Genomic DNA, 19,516 nt, shown 5'->3' with positions numbered 1-19,516 from the left:
GTATTGAAGGGAAAGCGAGGAGTTGTAGAGTTGAGCAGGTTTGTGTGGAAAAAAAGATATAAAAGTACAAAAGTATAAATCCTAAATCCCATTGTTGTAAAACTCAATCCCCTGAGCAGTGGTGGGAGGTGAAGAGATGGATTAACGGTCCGGCTGTTGCTGCATTTCAGGTGAATCAGACGTTAACTCCGACCGCCTCGCTCGCTCTTTTTTGTACTTCTCTCTATGTCTCTCGGCCCTCCCTCACCCCCTACAGCAGGAGGAGAGAGCGAGAGGACCGCGGGCTCAGGACTGACCCACATCTGGTGCACCAAACCTTTTGCATAGTTCTTTTTTTTTTTTTTCTGCTCATCTGATGCAAGCAGGAGGTGAATGTAGGCCGGTGGTCAGTTACATAATCTGAGTTTTGTTAATAAAAGAGGCGTTTGACTGTTTAGTCCAGGTCAACATCTTACTCGCTTCACAGCTGACGGCATTTTTGTTGCTGTTGTTAAGCAATCCTTATTTATGTCTCTGCTTCATATCATATCAAAGAAAAGGGGATTTCAGGTCTTTGACTTCTTATATAACATCAGTAGTTCCTGGCAGAGAGGTTTTTTTAAATTCTGTCCTGTGGTAGAAGCTGAATTTATGACTTCACCTGAGCTGTGTTTTTCATTTTAATGACCTTCATCACATGTGTTTGCAGGTTTTTTTTCTGTCTGGAGGTGAATTTAGGTAACTATTCATTCTATTTTAAACATACGCAGTGTAGGGTATTCATGAGGGGTTTTCTATGCATAACATAACAGTAGGCTAATGTATGTGAAAATGCACTTAACTGGTTACTTCTGCCTTTTCACACCACAGCCACACACAATAAATATGAAATGTACTCATAGTACTGTCAGGCAATTTGGTAAAAAAAAGATTCCCCCAAGCATAATGCTCCTGCTGGGTGTGTGTGGTGGTGTGTCCTGAGGCTATACCAGTTGAAAACCACTGGTTTAAGTGACACACATTTATAAATATACCCTGTGTTTGGCATTTTGTTGTGGTGCAGTTCATTAAAGAGGGAAATTATATTATCAAGCGGTGTTTGCGGTTTTAAGATGCACTTAGATGCACTCAACCCTGTAATGCGTTTCCTCTTCTCGGTCATCTTTAGCTGCCATATTGAATTATTGCATAACAAAAAAAATGGGTTTATTATTTCTGAGGAGTCCAACTTTAAAGGAATAAATGGACACTTGGAGAAATATGATTTTTGTGTTTCTGGCAGAGAGGTAGATGGATCAGTCCCTAGTGGATTATTATCATAATGCATTCATATTCGAGGAGATTCTTATTGAAGACATATTTACTTTTTCAAGTACTGGGAAGTTTTTTTTTCTGTGAAAATATATTTTAATCTAACATATTCTGCATGATAGATTAAAATCAGAAAAATAACTTGGCATATAAATGACTTAAAATATAAAAGCATCATTCCTTTGATGTGTAAAGTGGCGGATTAGAGGTATGAATTATTATAAGAAGGAAGAATTCAAACTAAGAAGTATCTCAAACTCATGCTGAACTGTCACTGCTACAAAACATTAAGGAGCTTTTCTTTTGTCAGCTGAAAACATGAAGGACTTCTAAGGACCGTTTTTGAGGACTTTGAGGTATTTTCCTTTAAAACTAGGATTGTGCAGTGAGAGTTTGCATAACGCTGCACGAATGTAGGAAACTTTCCAAAGTGTTAAAACAGTTTTAAATTCAGCTCCTCTGGTTTTTTTGTGCTTTATTGCCGGGGAAATAAAAAAAAACTGAAGAATGAAATTCATTATTAAAAATATGAGCCCCCAGAATGAGATCATCACCATTAATCCCAGTGCTCTGCTGAGGAATAAATCCAGTGTGGTGAAACCCCGAAAACACACACTGAGAAAGAGAGAGAGAGAGAGGCAGTCCTCAGGCGCCTCACGTTCTTAATTAACCTCTCCGACCAGTCCTTCTAATGTGAGTCTAATGTGATCCACGGCCCTCTATTATGGCTCCGAGAGGCTATCAGTCAGGTTTCACCTCGCTGCAGAGGAAACTGTCACTGCTGGCCTGCAGCACCTGTAAACCATCTGACAGAGGCCGCCGCTGTACACTGCCAGCTCTCCTTTCTTTGAGTGAAAACTAAAGAAAAGATAGGAGAAGAATGCAGCAGAGAATGCACAACTCTGGGCTGTCAGACAAACAATCAATCCCAATTGAATTAAGACTGCACTGAAGAGAAACAGTTTACGTTCCCAAGGAAACACAGGCTGCGACCGAACTTCTACACTTCAGAACTTATCACCAGCCATACTCACATGGCTAAGAATCCATAACATATGACCATTTCCGCACACTGGGCATGCCCATACTGGTGGAAACAGGCAAAACAAAACGGGCAATTGCTCACATGAAAGTTGGACTTTTAGTTGGAAAATGAGTGTTATAAAATGGAGGACTTATTATTAGATAGCAAGGACAATAAGGTCAGCTGCACCTGTTAGTAATTAATGTTGAGTTAACAGCGGTGGACTACGGAAGCCCTAAGAGGACATGCATTGATACATTTAATTTCACTCCATTTTCCTCTAATAACAAGTACATTTAAGATGTTTTATGGAGATCTCAACTTTGTTATGTCATAATCTTGGGATAAAAAAATGCTGGTTTTCCCAAAATAATACATTCATTTCAGCTGTTTTGTTGAGATTGTGTGGAATTAACTCATTTTCATGGGAAAAACCAGCGCTGACAATTGAAGATAACGCCATAAATGAGTAAATTTCTTGAGAAAACAACTCTCGTGATCATGGGAAAACTGAGTAAAATCAAATGTGTGGATGTTTATCTGCTTAGGGCATCTGTAGCGAGTTTAGAATGACATTATTTTTGTTGTTTTTCAGCCACAGTGTGACATTTCAAAGAATCAGAGAAGGAGACCTCGTAACAAATAAGTCCAAACCAATAAGCGAATGATTTCTGTCTGCCTAAAGGTTTCTAAATGCATTAGTTTCTACCCGTACTCAATACTATGCAAGCTCCCGAGTTTTCAAACAAGAACAGGATCAGAAGCCTCTCAGAAGCTCTCAGTTATAGGGTCTTTAAAATGCTGGGTTGTAAAGCTCAATCCACTGAGCCATGGTGGGAGGTGAAGAAATGTGCGGTGTAAATCAACAAACATTTTAATGTAGATGGAGCCTGAGATTAGATAGCCAAGTCTGTCACTTTAGAAGTCTCACAGTGTAATTTTGGCCGTCGTAAGTTGGCAATTTTATATCAATTCGAAATGCCCCTGCAAAACAAAAGTTCTTGTGTACTTAGGCCAGTATCATATTTCTACATGGCAAAATCAAATATATGATGAAATGCATCAGGGAGTTCTTGAAAGCTTTCTTGCTGTCAAAACAAATGCAAACAGCAACACTTCTCACTGGTGTGGACAGTATGTCAACGGACTGATTTCTAATCGATGCACCCTGCCTGAAAAGTTTTCCTAGAAAAAAATGACACTACAAACTTTCTTGGTGCCCGCCGAGGAGTTTTTTGCAAAAGCTGCAGGGAGAATCTGTGTGGGTGTGACTTCCACAAGACACTTTTTCCCTTCTCTTTTTCCACGTTTCCTCTGACATATCGCCCGTCTGTTTGTGAGTTGTCTTTGTGTTGATGTCTAAGTAAAGGTTAAAATGTAAAGAAAAAGATACTAAAGCGTGAGGAACCTTACATACTTTGTTGGTGTTAGCAAAGACACGGTGTGCAGAGCGGCTCGCCATGTGTTATGGGAATTTGCCAGCATGGTTAGCACACATTTTAAATCCTGTATGGTAATTGTGTTAGGATGGCAGGAAGTATTGGATTAGAGCGACATTTCCCCCGGAGGGATTTGTTGCCTGTGATTATGGCTGCACCAGTGATGAATAGCCATGAGGTGCACCGGCTCACAGCTGGAAGTCTCCAGAATAAGTCTGTATAAAGATGTCCGAGAGGGCTTTAAAGATTTAAGCGACTGTTGCGATGAATGTTCGCTGCTTTAAGACTGTTCTTTGAAGTAGTGAGAGCACATTTAATAGACCAAGAGGAAACTGGAAGCTCTGGAAGCATTGCTTGAGTTTTTTTCTGGAAATTGTCATTTTGTTTGGATTGATTTGATACATTGGCTTAAATTTGCCCCGGATTTTAAGCTGTACCACATTTTTACTTGTGAGCTGCTTGGACATAAACACACTCTGTCTGCACTTTGGTTTGTCTTTCAGCGTGGAGTTGACGCTGTGGTTGCAGTGCAGGTATAGCTGCAGTAGAGCAGTTGTAGTAGTCCCAGTTGTGCTGATTCCTGTGGTTTCTACCCTGATGCTTTATTGATTCGTTAGTGACACTGATAGTCCAGAGAGAATGAGAGCGGGAGAGAGAGCGGGAGCAATCGGACTGGCAGAAGGCCGTCTAATTAGAAAGACAGAGCAGGAGGGCATCAAATAGACGGATACCGCATCCCTGTGAGAGGGAGGAGAGACAGAGACACAGCCGGCTCCTCCGAGCATCGAGGCAGAGTGACAGCCCCCCCTGCTGGGGGAGTCCAACCACTGCAGGGGGGATCAGATCAATAGCGCCACTCATCCTTGAAGGATAGGCCCGCCTGGCAGCGGCTGGCTTGTTTAACACAGACAAGCTCTCCAGGCTGAAAAAAAAAAAAAGAGAGTGAGAGCCCCTTTGGAAATCAAAGGAAGGCGAACATTACTGCCTCTCGCCTCCATTTCAACCAGCGCTGTCTTCTGTGCGGCTTCAGAGCTGTTTGTGAACTTCAAGGCGCAGAATGCAAATTTACAGATCAAGAAAGGCTTTCATTAGATTAAGTTAGTTGTGAGGAATCATCTGCTCTGGGATCCAATCACTGCTGTCACATGCATCAGAAATTACTGGCCGATTAGAAGCACCATCCAAAAAAGTACACAACATTTCTTTAAGCAACATCAGATAAGCTATATTTATGTGGCACCTTTTGATTAATTAAATTGTAGTTTAAGTGCTTTACAAGGGATTGACAATGGGTAGATTGTTACAAAGGATTTAGAGACTAATGCACACGGATATGGATGCCATAAAATGAAAGATTAATGGTAAAAATAACAACAACAAGAAATATATAACAAAGCAATAAATTTAGGATTTTTATACACTCAAAAAAAACGCAGCAATGCATGGAGCTAGAGAGCTTGTAGAGCTGGAAGCCTTTGCCTTTCCACCTCCGAGGGAATAAAGAGCCAACATGGAGCTTCAAAAAGCTTCCTTCCCTGAATCCGGATCTTTTTCTGGCTCGCTCGGCCTTCTGGGAAACAAACGTAGCACATTTCGAGGAAGTGTCCAGAGGGGCCAGCATGTGCAGACACCATCCCACTGTGTTACAATGACAGCGCCTTATTAAGGAGACAGGCTCCCTGATTGATCGCCTATAATCATCTCGTTAGCTGTGATTAGGCGTTTTCTTTTTTTTTTTCTTCTTCTTCCGTGGGGGGTGGGGAGCTCTACATGCTGGTTTGCTCTAAATGCCTTGATCTCACAGAGTGTTCGGCAGCTTTGAGAACACAGCCAGATAAGAGAGCGCGGGGATTAAGAGGCCTGAAGAAGTGGAGCGGGGAGAGCGATCAGTGATCTCCGCGGGCTGAACTCAACCTTCAGATTGACAGGTCGGCCGTGAACTAGAGTGAGGAAACACACACTCTCTGATTCCTGATTAGAAGGAGAAGCAGTGCTTAAACGGACAGAGTGAGAGCTCTCATTGTTTAATCCAGCTTGTGTGTTCTGCATTAGTTTGATCACTTTAATGAATCAGACTGAGGGAAAGCTCTTACCTTGCAGATCTTGATGTTAATATCCATATTTATGTGCTTAGCAGTTAGCAGGGGGAATGTTTGACCTCCTGGCCTTGTGCTCGGGAAAGCTGCTGGATTAGTTTGAGCATCAGGGCCTGCATGATTTTACAAGTCTTCAATGTTGACCCTTGGGCTCAAGGACTTCCTGATACTATTACTTCTGTTATTTAGCTTACAGCATGATTTTATGCATGCAAACACAAAAAAGTAACTGTAAAAACTATGATTAGTGAAGATTCCCTCATAGAGGTGTTGTTTTTATTCAAAGTAAGGGATACAAGTGCAAGGTTTTATCAAATGTAACCCTTCAGAATTGATTATCTTCCCCCGAAAAACCTGACAAAATAAGAAGGCAGACCTATTTGATCTTTAAAGAACAGTTTTGTAGTAGCTTTGGAAATTGATATTAACATAGTGATTGAAGAAGTTAAGTTGGTTAACTTCTGAAATTAAGCTTTTCCTGGGCCCTAAAAGGAGAGACTCCAATTGGATTTCTCTTGAACCATTGTTTCTATACTGTGACTGCAGTGACTACCATCCTGACCGCTGCGATGGCATGACAAGACTATGCATTTGTCGGCCAGCCACCACTGCACACTTGACCTTTGTGTAGTTCATGTGCAAAAGGGCGAGCATTGCTCAGTGCTCACACAGCAACAGCGTCATCACAGATGAACCTCCCAAATCTCAGCCCAAGGAAAAAAAAAATCACTATTTCAGTGCTTCAATAAAAGAAACAAGGCAGCACTTTTTTTTTGCAGGAATGTCAAATGTGCTGATTTTCTTTTTTTTTCTTCTGGCATCAGAATAATTTGTTTTGTTAAGATTTTTTATCACAGGTCCATTGCCAACTTGATACATTTTTGTTGCAAAGCTTTATTTCTCCTAAACACGAATACTGATAGGATAGTAAAAGGGCTCAGGTAGCTTTACTCTGAAAAACCCACGATAAAAAAACAAGAATCACTTGTCAGTTGTTGTATAGAACAAATAATTCAAGTAAAAACTTAATTACACATCCCAGTCAAATTGTGACAGTTGCATGATGATCGTTTCATTTGAATCAAATCCCATGAAAAGACCAAACCAACCATGTATCCATCAAATTAAATGTATTTTGAGTGATTCAAAGCCTCATGTGTCTTCGCCAACAAATTCCCCACTTCCTTTTAGTGAGTAATGTTTACGCAAAATTAGTTTTTAAGTTTAGGTATTGTTAAAGGAACAGTATGTAACTCTGACACCTAGTGTTTAAAATGGGTACTGCAGTCAAAATTCAATACATTGAAGGAAGATGTCTGCTCCAACCCTCCTCCCTCAAGTCGATGTTAACGCAGGTTGTTATGTCGCAGACACTGAAGCTTCAGTATTAAACCATTTCTCCATCGGTCGTTTTTTTAAATCATCTCCAATATTGATCCTAGTTTGACCACCTTTCTGCTCGTGGAGCTTATTAGAAAAATGACGAGGCTTTTTAGTTTGAGTAGAATCAGTTATGTCTTTATGATATATGTTTTTGTTTTTTGTTGGTATCTGCCTTAAGACTACTGATTAAATGTAGCTTTTGTGCTAATTCCATCATATTTACATGGATGCTATTTGCTGATATGTTGATAATGTGCACTGTCCTAATTCAATAAATAAATAAATTAAATAAATAAATAAATCTGAACCAGTTAGCTTGTCCGCTTTTATCGCTGCCACACCTTTTGGTTTGCCGTCTGCCTGGCAAGCCGAGCTCTGTCATATCTGATGATATAGTAAGGCCATTTTATTATTGAATTCAATAGATATCTTTCATGTAGGACCTTTAAGACTTAAATGAAAAACATAGTTTTCTGTCATTTAATTGGATTTGTTGAAAGAAAAAAATATGTAACATTCCCTGGCTTATCTTTTGGATAAAATGTAATAAAATTACAAACTATACATCAGAGAAATGGTTTTGGTCTTAAACCGCTCATGTGTGCTCCCTCTCGGCATGAAAAGGTTCTTTCTTTGTGTCCATCAGAAGCTAAATTTAACTCTACATTAAGCTGAAGTGAACCCAAATTTACATTTATACGTCAGATTTCATGCATGAAGCTAAAGGTGTTGCGGCTCCCCTGAAATGTTATTTAGATCAAATGGTGAAAGTGAAAGAGAAAGAGGAGAGGGAGAAAAGGAGCAGTGCAGCAGATCATGTGGATAATCATTCCAGGTCAGCGGCTTGATGAGCGAGAGACATTAACGCAGCACGCTTTAATGCAACCGGGGACTTCAGTGGATAGAAACGGAGGAGCAAGAGAAAAGCAGGGACGGACGAGTGGAATGCTGGATAGAGAACCCAAAACAATGCCCTTACATGTTTGGAAAATGATGTAATCTCTAGACGAGGGACTAGATTTAAAGAGTTAATGTGAGGAAAATGTTACTATTAGGAGTCAGTATTTAAAAAAATAAGTTCCCTGATCATTGGGCAAAATAACAACCCCTGCTAATGTTTCAAAAAAGGCAAAGTTATGTCATATATTGACTTGTTTGAAGACAGTGATATGTTTCTTTCTTTAAAAAAATTGGCCTGACAAATACAGATGTAAGTGAAACTGAAACATATTGAGGAGCCATCAGAATCGGCCGCTTTTTAAGGGCTGAAACACACAGTTTATACATCATCTCAGGGTGCATCATTTGGACGCAGAAATGATTATTAAATGATTGAAAATCTTTACAAATTGTTTCATTTCATGTAAAAGGCTCTGGGGGTCTCTTCGATGGAAGCTGCTGATGCTTCCAAGCTTCTCATGTGGGCTGAAATTCAGTCCTATGAGCTGTAATGTAATTCACCACTCAAGGCATCGAACCAGGAAACATTTGTGATCACATATGTCTTTTTCAAACAGAGACAATGGGAAAACAAACCGGGCATGAACCTATAGGATGAGGCGGATGTGTTTGTCCTTAAAGGTTATCTGGTATCTTTACGCCTGGGCCCTACTGTACATGGGTTCTAATGACTTTAAGAATCCTTTGTGACAAATGCACCTAATAAAGGTACATCTACTAAATGTGCTTATATTTACTGTACAACCTGGCTCAGATTGTTTTTCTTAGAGTCCGCCAACATTTTAGAATCGAAAACTAGGTTCAGAGGTCCAATCATCTGGAAGATTTCAGACCATTTCACTGTCACTCTTCTGATTTTGGTTTAAAAAAAGATCATAAACAAGTACTCTTGGAAGCATATGGCAGTAATTTAATGTTTTTTTGCAGTACATAAAAACTATCCAGACCAAGTTCGGGCTTCTTTTGTGACACCTGTGCATTGTGTCTCTACATATCTACCTCTGTTTTTGTGCCTTATCTTTCTTTTACACAAAAAAAGAGCTAATAACGTCCTACAGAGGTAAAACTTTTTTACATCCAAAACCAGTTGTTACAGCAACGCCAAAAACACAAATGTGATGGCTGTGAGACCTGATGGGTCCGACATAAATATTTAAAATGCTGAAGTCACACAATAGTTCAAGAAAAACTAAATTATAGAGGCAGTGGTAGATCAGCATCTTGTCTTTTCTGAGAGTTTGAAATGGCTGTTAAAGAGAATCATAAGGCTATTTAACAAAAATGTCCTGCGCTGTAGGGATTCTTTCTGTAACTCTTTGCCACTGAGCCTGTCAGGGGCAAAAACGAGCCCTTTGTTTTCCCTGCAGTGATTGCATTGCAGCCATTACAGCCTGACTATAGCAGTACCAAATCTTTCTTTTAGAAGCAATTAAGGCCAAGAATTAGTTTTTGTTTTAAGTGCCCTGGTTTGAAAATATATCAGAATGCAAAAAGTGGAATTGAGTGCAAACCGTTTTATATGCTTGCTGCATTCTTAGCTCCAGTTACAGTTGATTTGCCTCAGGTATTTACACTCATACACAAGGTGAGGAACCAAACAGCCTCCGATCTCCTCTTCAGTGCATGACTGCACACAAATATGTTATCCTAGATACATTCAAATGCAAGCTTGAATGCAGAACCCAATCACACGATGGCTCTGTAGATGGATCTGGACATCTTCCTGTGGTTTGAAATATTGTCCGCCGCAGCTCATATCAGTCTAACCAAGCTCTATATTCAAAATGATGAATGCAAACATGAAATGCCAGAGATGACTCAAGTAAAGTGTTCTATCTGTTTTAAAATATAATGTATAAGTCAAGCATGGGACCAAAATATGTCGTTTTTTAAAACCCATATTGGCTCATTCATTCCTCTCGGCTGCTCAGAATCCCCTCACTCTGACGTATGGATACTGAAACACGCCAGAAAAAACCTCGACCAGCCTTAAAAGCAGAGAGAACAGAAGAAGAAACGGGGAGAGAGGGTGCAGGACGGTTTGAGATGAATCCACCAGAAAAAAAAAAAAACATCAGCACAGGCAAATTTCTAATATATTTCCTTCCTCCCCCACCGCTCGGCTGGAATTGCTTCTCGGAGGGAAATCATAAAGCGGAACGCAAGCGGAGGAATTCCTCCTCTGGTCTCCTTCAGGAGAGACTGATGCCGGCGCTAGTTTGGGCTGACACCTTTTCCTGATCATGTTTTATGTAAATGCAGGTCTCTAAAACAAGTATCCAAGGGTAATATTTGCAGAGGAGACGGCGGAGGAGAGCAGGCCTGTCGCAGTCCGCTCGCTGCTTCCTGCTAATCTGCTCGATTAATCACATCAGCGCAGGCACAGATATAAATGCTTCAATCGGGAGAGGAAAGCATGATGGATGAGTGAGCTAAGAGCTCTTCCTGCTTCCTTTTTCCCCTTCCTTTCCCCTTTTCCTCTCTCCATTTCATTTATTTTTCTACCTCCATCGCCCCAGCTCAATTTCACAGACTATTTTTACTTGACCTCTCCACACAGTTTTAATTCTTCCTAGTTTTTTCCTCTCCGTATTTCTCTTCCATTATGTTTTTAATTTGATGCTTGCTTTCATTTCCAATTCTTTTTTTGTCTCTGATTCTTCATTTCTCGCTCGAGTGTTGTCTTCCCTATCCTCGGTCTCGTATCCTTTCATTCACTTCAAACTCCTTAGAAGCTTTAGTAGACACCAACTTCAATAAAGCATAAAACATGTCAGAAGATATTTTGCAGTTATTGCTTCAGGACTATAAACATTTATTGTCTCCAAATTAGAGACGTTCCGTCCGTTATTTTGATCATTTCCCACAGGACAAAATGATGGTGAAGCAGTTCAGCCCAACTGATATCTGATCTCATAATAGAAATATCTGAAATGTGTATTTAATAAAATAGGAAAAAGAGGAAAGCTGTTTATGGTTCTGATGGTGTATTAGCAGGTTCTCTTTAGTGGGGAAGAAGTTCTATATATCAGTTGTTTTCATATATCCTTGAAGAATAATTCTTTATTTCATCTGAAAACAGAGATCTTTGTTTTAACTCCAAGGTTTTGTGCACAGTTTAATATCAAGATTTTTGTCAAATTTGGATTTTCTGGATTAATAATGTGTCTGTGACGATCAGGGACGATCCCTGATCTAGTGTCACAAAGCTCCGTTTTGTCGGCAAAGGCTGGATGTTAGAAATACTGAGGTCAGAAGCCGAGGCTTCACCGGGTCATTTTGAAGATGAAAAAAATCTGTAGCTTTGTGAAGAAATGAAAGTGTTATCTATTAACATGTTGTGGACATTTTTATTGTGGCAGCTTTTTGTGTTCTGCTTATTCTGCCAGGGAAAATTCTTGAAGCCAAATGAACTCTCTTTACGTGTTTGAATCGTCCCTTTTAAGGACGCTGAGTCAAAGAACAATGTTCAGTGCAACTGTTCAGTCTCAGCATTTCCCGGCCAGTGCTGTAAGTGCAGACTTGTGCATCCTCTCTGCATCTCTGTGTATGTGGAACAAACTGTAACTAAAGTACTGATTTCAGGATGGATTTGATTTGGGTTTATGTATCCGCTGCTGCAGGACAGAAACAATAAGGTTATTTGTAGCCAACTAGCTGTTCAAATGTTGTGACACAACATGTTGTTGTTGGTTGAACCTTAGGGATCTTGTCATAGGTAAAAAAAAAAATGAGTATGGGTGTTGTTTTTTTCAGGGCTTTTTTTAAAATGTAAAATCATCACAGTACACATAGGTTTCTATGCAGAAAAGCCAAGAGGTTTGCAAATGCAGGAAGCCGTCTGAAAAGGATTGAGAGGAGGATGGAGGGAAGGAGAGCAACAGGGAAAGGAAGGAGGGTGAGAGAAGTGAGCTTCATCCTCCAGCAAGGCCATAAATCGCCTCACATGTCCAACCCGGAGGGCAAATCCTCATTCCCTCCACTGTTTATCTCCTCCGTCCTTCCCTCCATCGCTCCATCCATCCATCCATCATTCATCCATCCGTCCACATTTCCACGGATAGCACAGGCTCAGTCCCTGCTGCGTTAATCGAAGAATTTCTAATTAGGCATAAAAGTAATGAATCACCTGAGCAATCCAAGTGTGAAGGTTTCATTTCAGACGTCTTAAACTGTGAGGTTTTTTTTTTTTCACCCTGAACACTGTCTGTCAGGGCTTCCTCCCTTATTGTTCTCCTCCTCTCTTTCTTTTCCCTCATCACGTCTCCTCCTCCTCCCTCCTTTGTGCCTCCTCATTGCGCCTCCTCCTCACGTCTCTCCGCCCTCCACATTAATCACATGGCAGTGAGAATAAAGCCGAGCATCTGTAATAGTTTAGCGGCGTCACTGAAGGACGGGCAGAGGTCGGCTAGCATCGCGGCTAATGTGGAGACACCCCATACGTGTGTGTGTGCGCGTGTGTGTGTGTGTGTGTGTGTGTGTGTGTGTATACATGTATTAACGGTAATAAATGGGTTGGTGTGGATGCAAGGACAGAACGGGGACATGGGGTGCTAAAAATGGATCTATACCTGGTGGTCCAACACAGATACACAAACATATACACACTTTGACATACATGCACGCACGTTTACACTCGTATGAATGCTATACAAACCGTCAAATGTTAAAAAATAAAATATATTTCTCCACTTTTAGACCGTTTGATCTGGATATTAATGATATCTTAAACTTTCTACATTTGAGTTGGTAAATGTTAGCATTTTTTTTCTTTTCGTGGTGATATATTTTGTCTTAAAGCTGTTCTAACAGAAGAGAGCGAAGCCGCCTCTTTTTTTTTTTTTTTTTTTTACTGGCTGCTTGATTTGTTGTTGCTGCAGAGGTTTTGCGTCAGTCGTAAAAGTTCTCCTGCTGCCAACAGTTCCTCCCGCTCCCGGCTGCCTCCCTGCTTGTCTTGTGAACACAAGAAATTATCCTTTTTTTTTTCTTACCCACAATGCACTGGAAAGATTCCCCGCTGATAGCCTGGCCCACAGGGAACACAAGCAGTCGCAGCCGTGCATGCATTTATTTTTTTCGACATTTTCCAAAATGTGAATCCAAACAAATATGACTCTGTATCATTAGAGGGCTTTTTTTTTTTTTTTTTTTTTTTTTTTTTTTTTGCACATTTGTAATTTCATAGCTGTTGTTTCACTTTTAAGGGCACTTTGGAGCAATTGATTAGTTTACAGACACACACACACACACACACACACACACTCACTCAGTGTCTCAGCCCATCGCACTGTTTGTGTTGGGAGTCTCTGAACCAGATAAGGAAGTCATTGTGTCTCCTGTAATGAAAAGGCAGGGTGATAGGAATTTCAATATCTCTACGTGCTCGGGTGAAAAACAGCACATGCACACGCCTTAACCTTGGGTACAACACATGTCAATCAATCCAATCCATCCAACCAACCCTGACTCACCCCGTCACTCTCTTTTTACGAGCTCAGTGTTCAGAATCAGCTCGTATTTATGACTTCCACTAACAGGGGATATCGGCCCACGCTCAGTGCTGCATGGAGCGGGATCAATGAGCAGCTAATTATTTATGAATTCCCTGTTTTGGGACTTTCTGTGTGCAGGTTGTATGTTCTTCTCGTGTCTGTACTGTGAAAATATATTAGGCAATTCCGGGGAACTGGTGACTCTAAACTGTGTGAAGATGAATGGATAAGCTGGTATTAAGATGATTTCATGAGGAAACTATGGATTAAATAGCAAGCTTTGCTCTTCTTCTTCACAGTCCTTTAAGTCTTGAGAAACGGAAACTAAATCCACTCAGCGAGCTTTCATTGAATGCGGACTCAAAATAACAATAAATCAGACACGACTGACCATTGGAAAACAGTACCTCTGTTTAAACAGCAACAACATAAATGTCATGTCAATCTTTATTTTCTGCTGTGAACACAACACAGCTGCAGTTTTGATTCTGTTTTTTTTCTGAATGAAGAAACATGTGGAGGATTTAGAGGACACATCTTTAACCATCTTGAATGTTTTTTGAATACCACTTAAATAACTTCTACTGTGGTTTCTGTCTCTTCTTTCAGAGCTCAGAGACAAAGTATGCTTTTACCATTGCAGAGTATTAAACTTAGGTTTGCTTGTTGTTAAAATACTTGTGATGCAACAGGACGTTTTTCAGGGTCTTGTGTTTATTAATTATGAGCTACTTATTTGTAAAGGGCTATCTTTGCAGTACTAATTGAAAAAAGAACAAAATGAGATGGATGTCCAACATTCATTTTAAAGGGTAAAAAATATGTGTTTGGATTTCTATATCTGAATTCAGGAAAACTGCATGTTTTATATAATGAATTCTGAACCAGGGAACATGAAAACAGAAAACACTGGAATCATGAATGAACTCCAGATAGGGTTACAGCAAACGCAGCTTCCTAGTTTATTCAGAGCCATACAGATGTTCCTGATTTAAATCATCATGTTTAATATTCACGTCATTTTAATATTTGATTTCATGTCTGTGTCTCTCTTCTGTGCTTAAGTGAACGGCATTGATTTGACCTCTTGTACACAAATACACCTGCAGCATCTGCATGTGCCTATACCTCCAACACCTTCACACTTACATTCACACACACATTCAAACACACACACACACACACACACACACACACACACACACCTCCAACAGTAACGTCTTTCTCTGGTTCCTAACAGCCTGAGTCTTGGCCTGTGTTGCAGGAGGATGAGACAGGTGAAGGGCGCTTCAGCTTCCCCGGCTACGGCATGGGCCCCGCCTGCCTGCAGGCCAAAGACGGCATGGCCATCAAGGGCAACAACAACAACGCCCCGGCCTCCTCGGGCTCGGCCGCGCCCGAGAAGAGCATCGAGGAGATGAAGAAGCTGTTCATCGGCCGGGCCAAGCGCATCGACACGGTGTCCCGTGTGGCCTTCCCGCTCGTCTTCCTCATTTTTAACATTTTCTACTGGATCATTTACAAGATCATCCGCAGCGAGGACATCCATAAGCAGTAGTCGAGAGGCAGAGGAGGAGGAGGGTGAGGACAGTGCGAAGAGGAAACAAAAACAGAGGAAACGGAGAGAGAGATGACTTCAATAGGAGATATCATTGCAACCTTTTTCACTCCAACCACATCACCTTTTCATGTCCTCCTCCTCCTTCATCCTCCTCCTCTTTTGGTCGAGGATGTGTTGCTTTTTGTGGCAGTCCCTCCAACCTCTCCCCAACCTCACCCCAACCCTACCTTACAACCACTAGAAATTCTTTGAGAAATTTATTGCTTTCTTTTCCCTTTATGCTCTCCGTTCCTGCTCAAAATCCCAGCCTCATCCGTCTCTTTACACCTCCTGAATAATCCGGACCAGTGCAATAGCAATGCAGTAAAATGCATGATATATGAATGTGGCAATATATTAATGAAAAGATGAAAAATGAAAACACAAACTTTTGCAGGCACACCCAACGAACTGTGTGGGAGTGGACGGACTGGAGAGAAAGAAGACGAAGACCAGAGAGTCTTGTAAAGGGTCTTGTATTTGATTTTAGTTTGTTTTTTTGTGTGAAGACAGATATATAATTCTATATGAAAAGTGATGTCGGGACGGGGTGGGGGATGTGAGAGAAGCATACAGCAGTGTAGTATATTCATATATCTATCATAAATGGATGAAAAAATAACTTTATTTCCACAGGTGGGCATCTGGAAGAGAGGGATTTTTCACCCCAAAAAAAGAAGGAAGGGGGATCGGTGCTTCCATTGAATAAAGCGACGCGAGGATCGCGCATTCTATATATCTAGATTTGCTTCAAACGTGTATTGCAAGCACTCCTCAACGCTTTTCCTCCCCCCCTGCCACCAACACCACAAAACCTTGAACTTGCAGAGACACTTGCTGCTGCTGCCGTCAATTACAGGACTGGACTAGAGAAAAAAAAGATTAACAAAAACCGGACTAGCGATGGTGAGGATTATGAGACAAAATATCTCATTTATCTGTGGTCAACGTGTTCCTCTATTTGTCCATAATTTATTTCATAATGCATCTGTTTGTTTCTTAATTTATGTGCCAAGTAAACATGTAGCTTGTGGCTGTGCGGCGCTCCGCAGCTCCGACCTTTTTCATCGAGAGGAAGAGGAAGGGGGAAAATCAGACGTCAGTCGATGTATCAATTGACGTCTCCTCACAGGCTTCTTCTGGGTTTTTTAATCCCTGAGACATGAGTTTGTTTTCAAAAGAGGAAATCGATCCTGGCTCAGTAAAAAAAATAAGTAGATCCTTGTTTGCTTTCCTCGTTGTGTTCATCAGGACTGAACCACAGATTTGTTTACATCTTATCAGTGCTTCCTTGCTTTGACCCCGCCTTAATGTGAGACCCCACCCTTCCCCAGCTGAGAGGACATATGTAGTCAATTAAACAGATTATAGCACCTGTTATACCTTAATTATCTGTAATTCCATCTCATTCACATGCATCAACTGTAGCTGCAAACTTTAACTTTTGTGAAAAGCTACGACATCGTGCACATGGAGCGTAACAGCAGGATTCACTTTGTCATGTTGGATGAGATTTGAACATTCAGCAGATCAGTGGGGTTGATTTTGGATTTATCAGACGATGTTTTTCTCTTTTACTTTGCGCTGTGCTTCTCTATGCAATGATTAGTATATGCAAATATGATTTTACCTACTTTGAACAACTCAAAAGGGCAACATCTGAGTTTTGTTTCATCCCACTACTTTGAAACTTTTTGGTCTCTTTGGAGTAATGTAGAAGAAAACGTGTTCAAAACTCAGTAATGCAATGGCAAACTGTCCAGCAACAGTTGTCAAGTGCATGTTGATTATTATACCAGAAGATATTTTAAAAAAAGTAATCCGCAGCAGACAGATTGATCCAAACCTTTGAGCCCTCAGAACATGGAAAGAAAGTGCGAACATTTTTAATTATGTTCTTCTATTATTCGTAAAGATGGTTGTTTCATCTTATCATCTTGTCACGTCTGATTCAGTTACAAGAAAACTCCCAAAGTGCTTTATTCCTAAAAAAAACAAACAAAAAAGTAGAAGATTTTGATGGAAGAGGGTTAAAAAAAATAATTTTCCAGTCCTGTAGCAGAGCAACACCATACTCAAATGAGCACATCATATTTTCTTGTTGTGTTATAGATTTATTTTTATTCTTTTTTTTTGTCTCATAGTTGTCAGCCCTTAATTCTTTAAATCAAATTTGACTTTAACAAATATTTCTGTGACTTTTTTATACGAAGAGAAGGTCAAACATGATCTCAATAGATCAAAGAAGTCTGGAGGTGATTAGCCTAGCTTAGCATGAGTTGTTTTAGTATTGTGTACAGAGAGATAAATAAATAAACAAATATTATTCATATATGTAAATGATATGTTAAATAAGTGGGCTGTGGATGAACTTGTTGGTAGGCATATTTGTTGAAGTTGGAAAGTTTCAGGCTAGCTTTTTCCCTCTGTTTCCAGTCTTTATGCTAAGCTAGGCTAATTGCTTCCAAAATCTGATTCATTGTTAAGCTTCCATGAGAAGGGTATAGATCTTCTACTCAGCCTCTCTGAAAGACGGTAAATAATTATATTTTTCAAGAATATTTAACTATTCCTTTAACTGTTAAAGGAGCCAATGTAGTGCAACTGTCGGACCATCTTGTCTGTGGAAATTCAATTCAGTCGTACAGATTTAAGAGTTGAAAATAAAACGGTTGACTGCGCTTTGACCGAGAAGTTTGAGGAAAGAGTTTTTTCAAAACAGGAAACATAAAACGTGTTTGTATTCACAATAAGTCATTGGAGGACTCTATATAGACTGGTCATCTTGGAGCATCACATACGGGGAAAACATGGGTCAGTCCCAGTCCAAATCAGCTGTTGATTGCAATGATGATTTAAATGAAAATGTATCTGTTTTACAAATGTCTGAGCCCATGATGAAACTTGGTTTTGAAGCAAAGCCAAAGATTTTTTTGTTTGTTTCTCATGTTTGATGTAGTTTCCGTTGCCTTTTCTGCTGTTGTGAATCAAATGTTGCAGGATGTGCAACCATATTCAATTTGTCATTTTAGTGTGTTTGCCAGATGCAGTGTTGAGTTTGCCAGATTAACTTCCTAAAGAAGATGAAAATGTAAAAATCATTTTCCCTCTTATTTTTGTTTTAAAGAAAGCCGATTATTTTATTGGATTGCCCACCAAACCCCTCATACATGCACAGTTTTTACTTGTTAGTAAAGTAAAAATGTGCCATAGTGTGTCGTCACTGTGTTTATTAGAGATATTTAAAATTTAATTCATCCCAATATAAATTTTATACTACTACTTTTATCAACCCAGTTATAAGAAAGTGTGTGTAAGACTGATCTGAAGGGCTATGCCACGCACATTATATTCACAACCCAGCATGGTTTATAGAGGAAGTGCCATAGAAACTCTTCATCCCGTAAACTCTGCATTTAATTCACTATATAAATTCCAGGAAGTGATGAAAATATCATTTAGGCCATGATCACTGAAGAGAATAATTATTTTAAATGAATTAATTAAAGTTTTAGTTTTCATTTGATTCGAGAAAAATAACAAATTCTGGAGTTAGCCTACATAAAATCCCAGGGTGAACGCTTAAAGTCTTCAACTCTTTTGAGCGTTTAGGTTAGCTTCCTAAAACTGAAATAACATACTGACCAAAAGCAAGTAGATGGTGTCACTTCTGATGCTTTACAGAGTTCATGACATCTATTAATTATAACTTCAGTTAGCCAAAAGGTTAGCCATGCTGTTTAGCTTGCTAGACATAAAATATCCCAATACTTTGTCATGCTAGCAAAATAGGTGAAGCTCCAACAAAATTACCTTTACTTTTCCCAAAAAGCAGCAAGGAGCTAATGCGAAAACTAGCTTTCTAATATTCACTTACCCACATGGAGAAAGGCAAAAAAAAAAAGTAAAGGACGTTACTATTCTGGTCAAAGTTTAGCCAACATGCTATTTACTGTAGCTTGCTTGGTAGTAAATTTGCAGTTGGTATTTCTCTTTTATCCCACATTCAATCATTTCTTTGCGGTCCTTCTCCCATACTAGCACTAAAGATCAAGCTCCAACAAAATGTCCTCAAGTTTTTCCTCAAAAGCCGTAGCCTACAGAGCTAACACTAAAATTAGCTTCTGAATATTGCCAATTCATTACAACAACAAAAAAGTAGCAAAAGTAAGTCAGGGAGAAAATCTAATTCTCACAAGTAGTTAATGTGCTATTTTATCAAATAGTACATT

General features: G+C 39.9%; 1 protein-coding gene across 1 annotated transcript in view; it reads left to right on the top strand.

Annotated features, from left to right (window-relative positions):
- The window catches only part of glra1 (glycine receptor, alpha 1), a 125,640-nt gene that overhangs the window by 104,651 nt on the left and 1,473 nt on the right, over positions 1-19,516 (top strand). The window contains exon 9 of the mRNA XM_061048579.1: positions 14,949-19,491. Within this exon, the coding sequence (XP_060904562.1) occupies positions 14,949-15,242 (294 nt within the window). The 3' untranslated portion in view covers positions 15,243-19,491. The remainder of the gene's footprint in view (positions 1-14,948; positions 19,492-19,516) is intronic.

This window comes from Labrus mixtus, chromosome 10 (genome assembly GCF_963584025.1).
Source record: "Labrus mixtus chromosome 10, fLabMix1.1, whole genome shotgun sequence".
Taxonomy (NCBI): Eukaryota; Metazoa; Chordata; class Actinopteri; order Labriformes; family Labridae; genus Labrus; species Labrus mixtus.
Note: the sequence above shows the minus strand (reverse complement) of the source record. Positions and strands in the feature narration are given on the sequence as shown.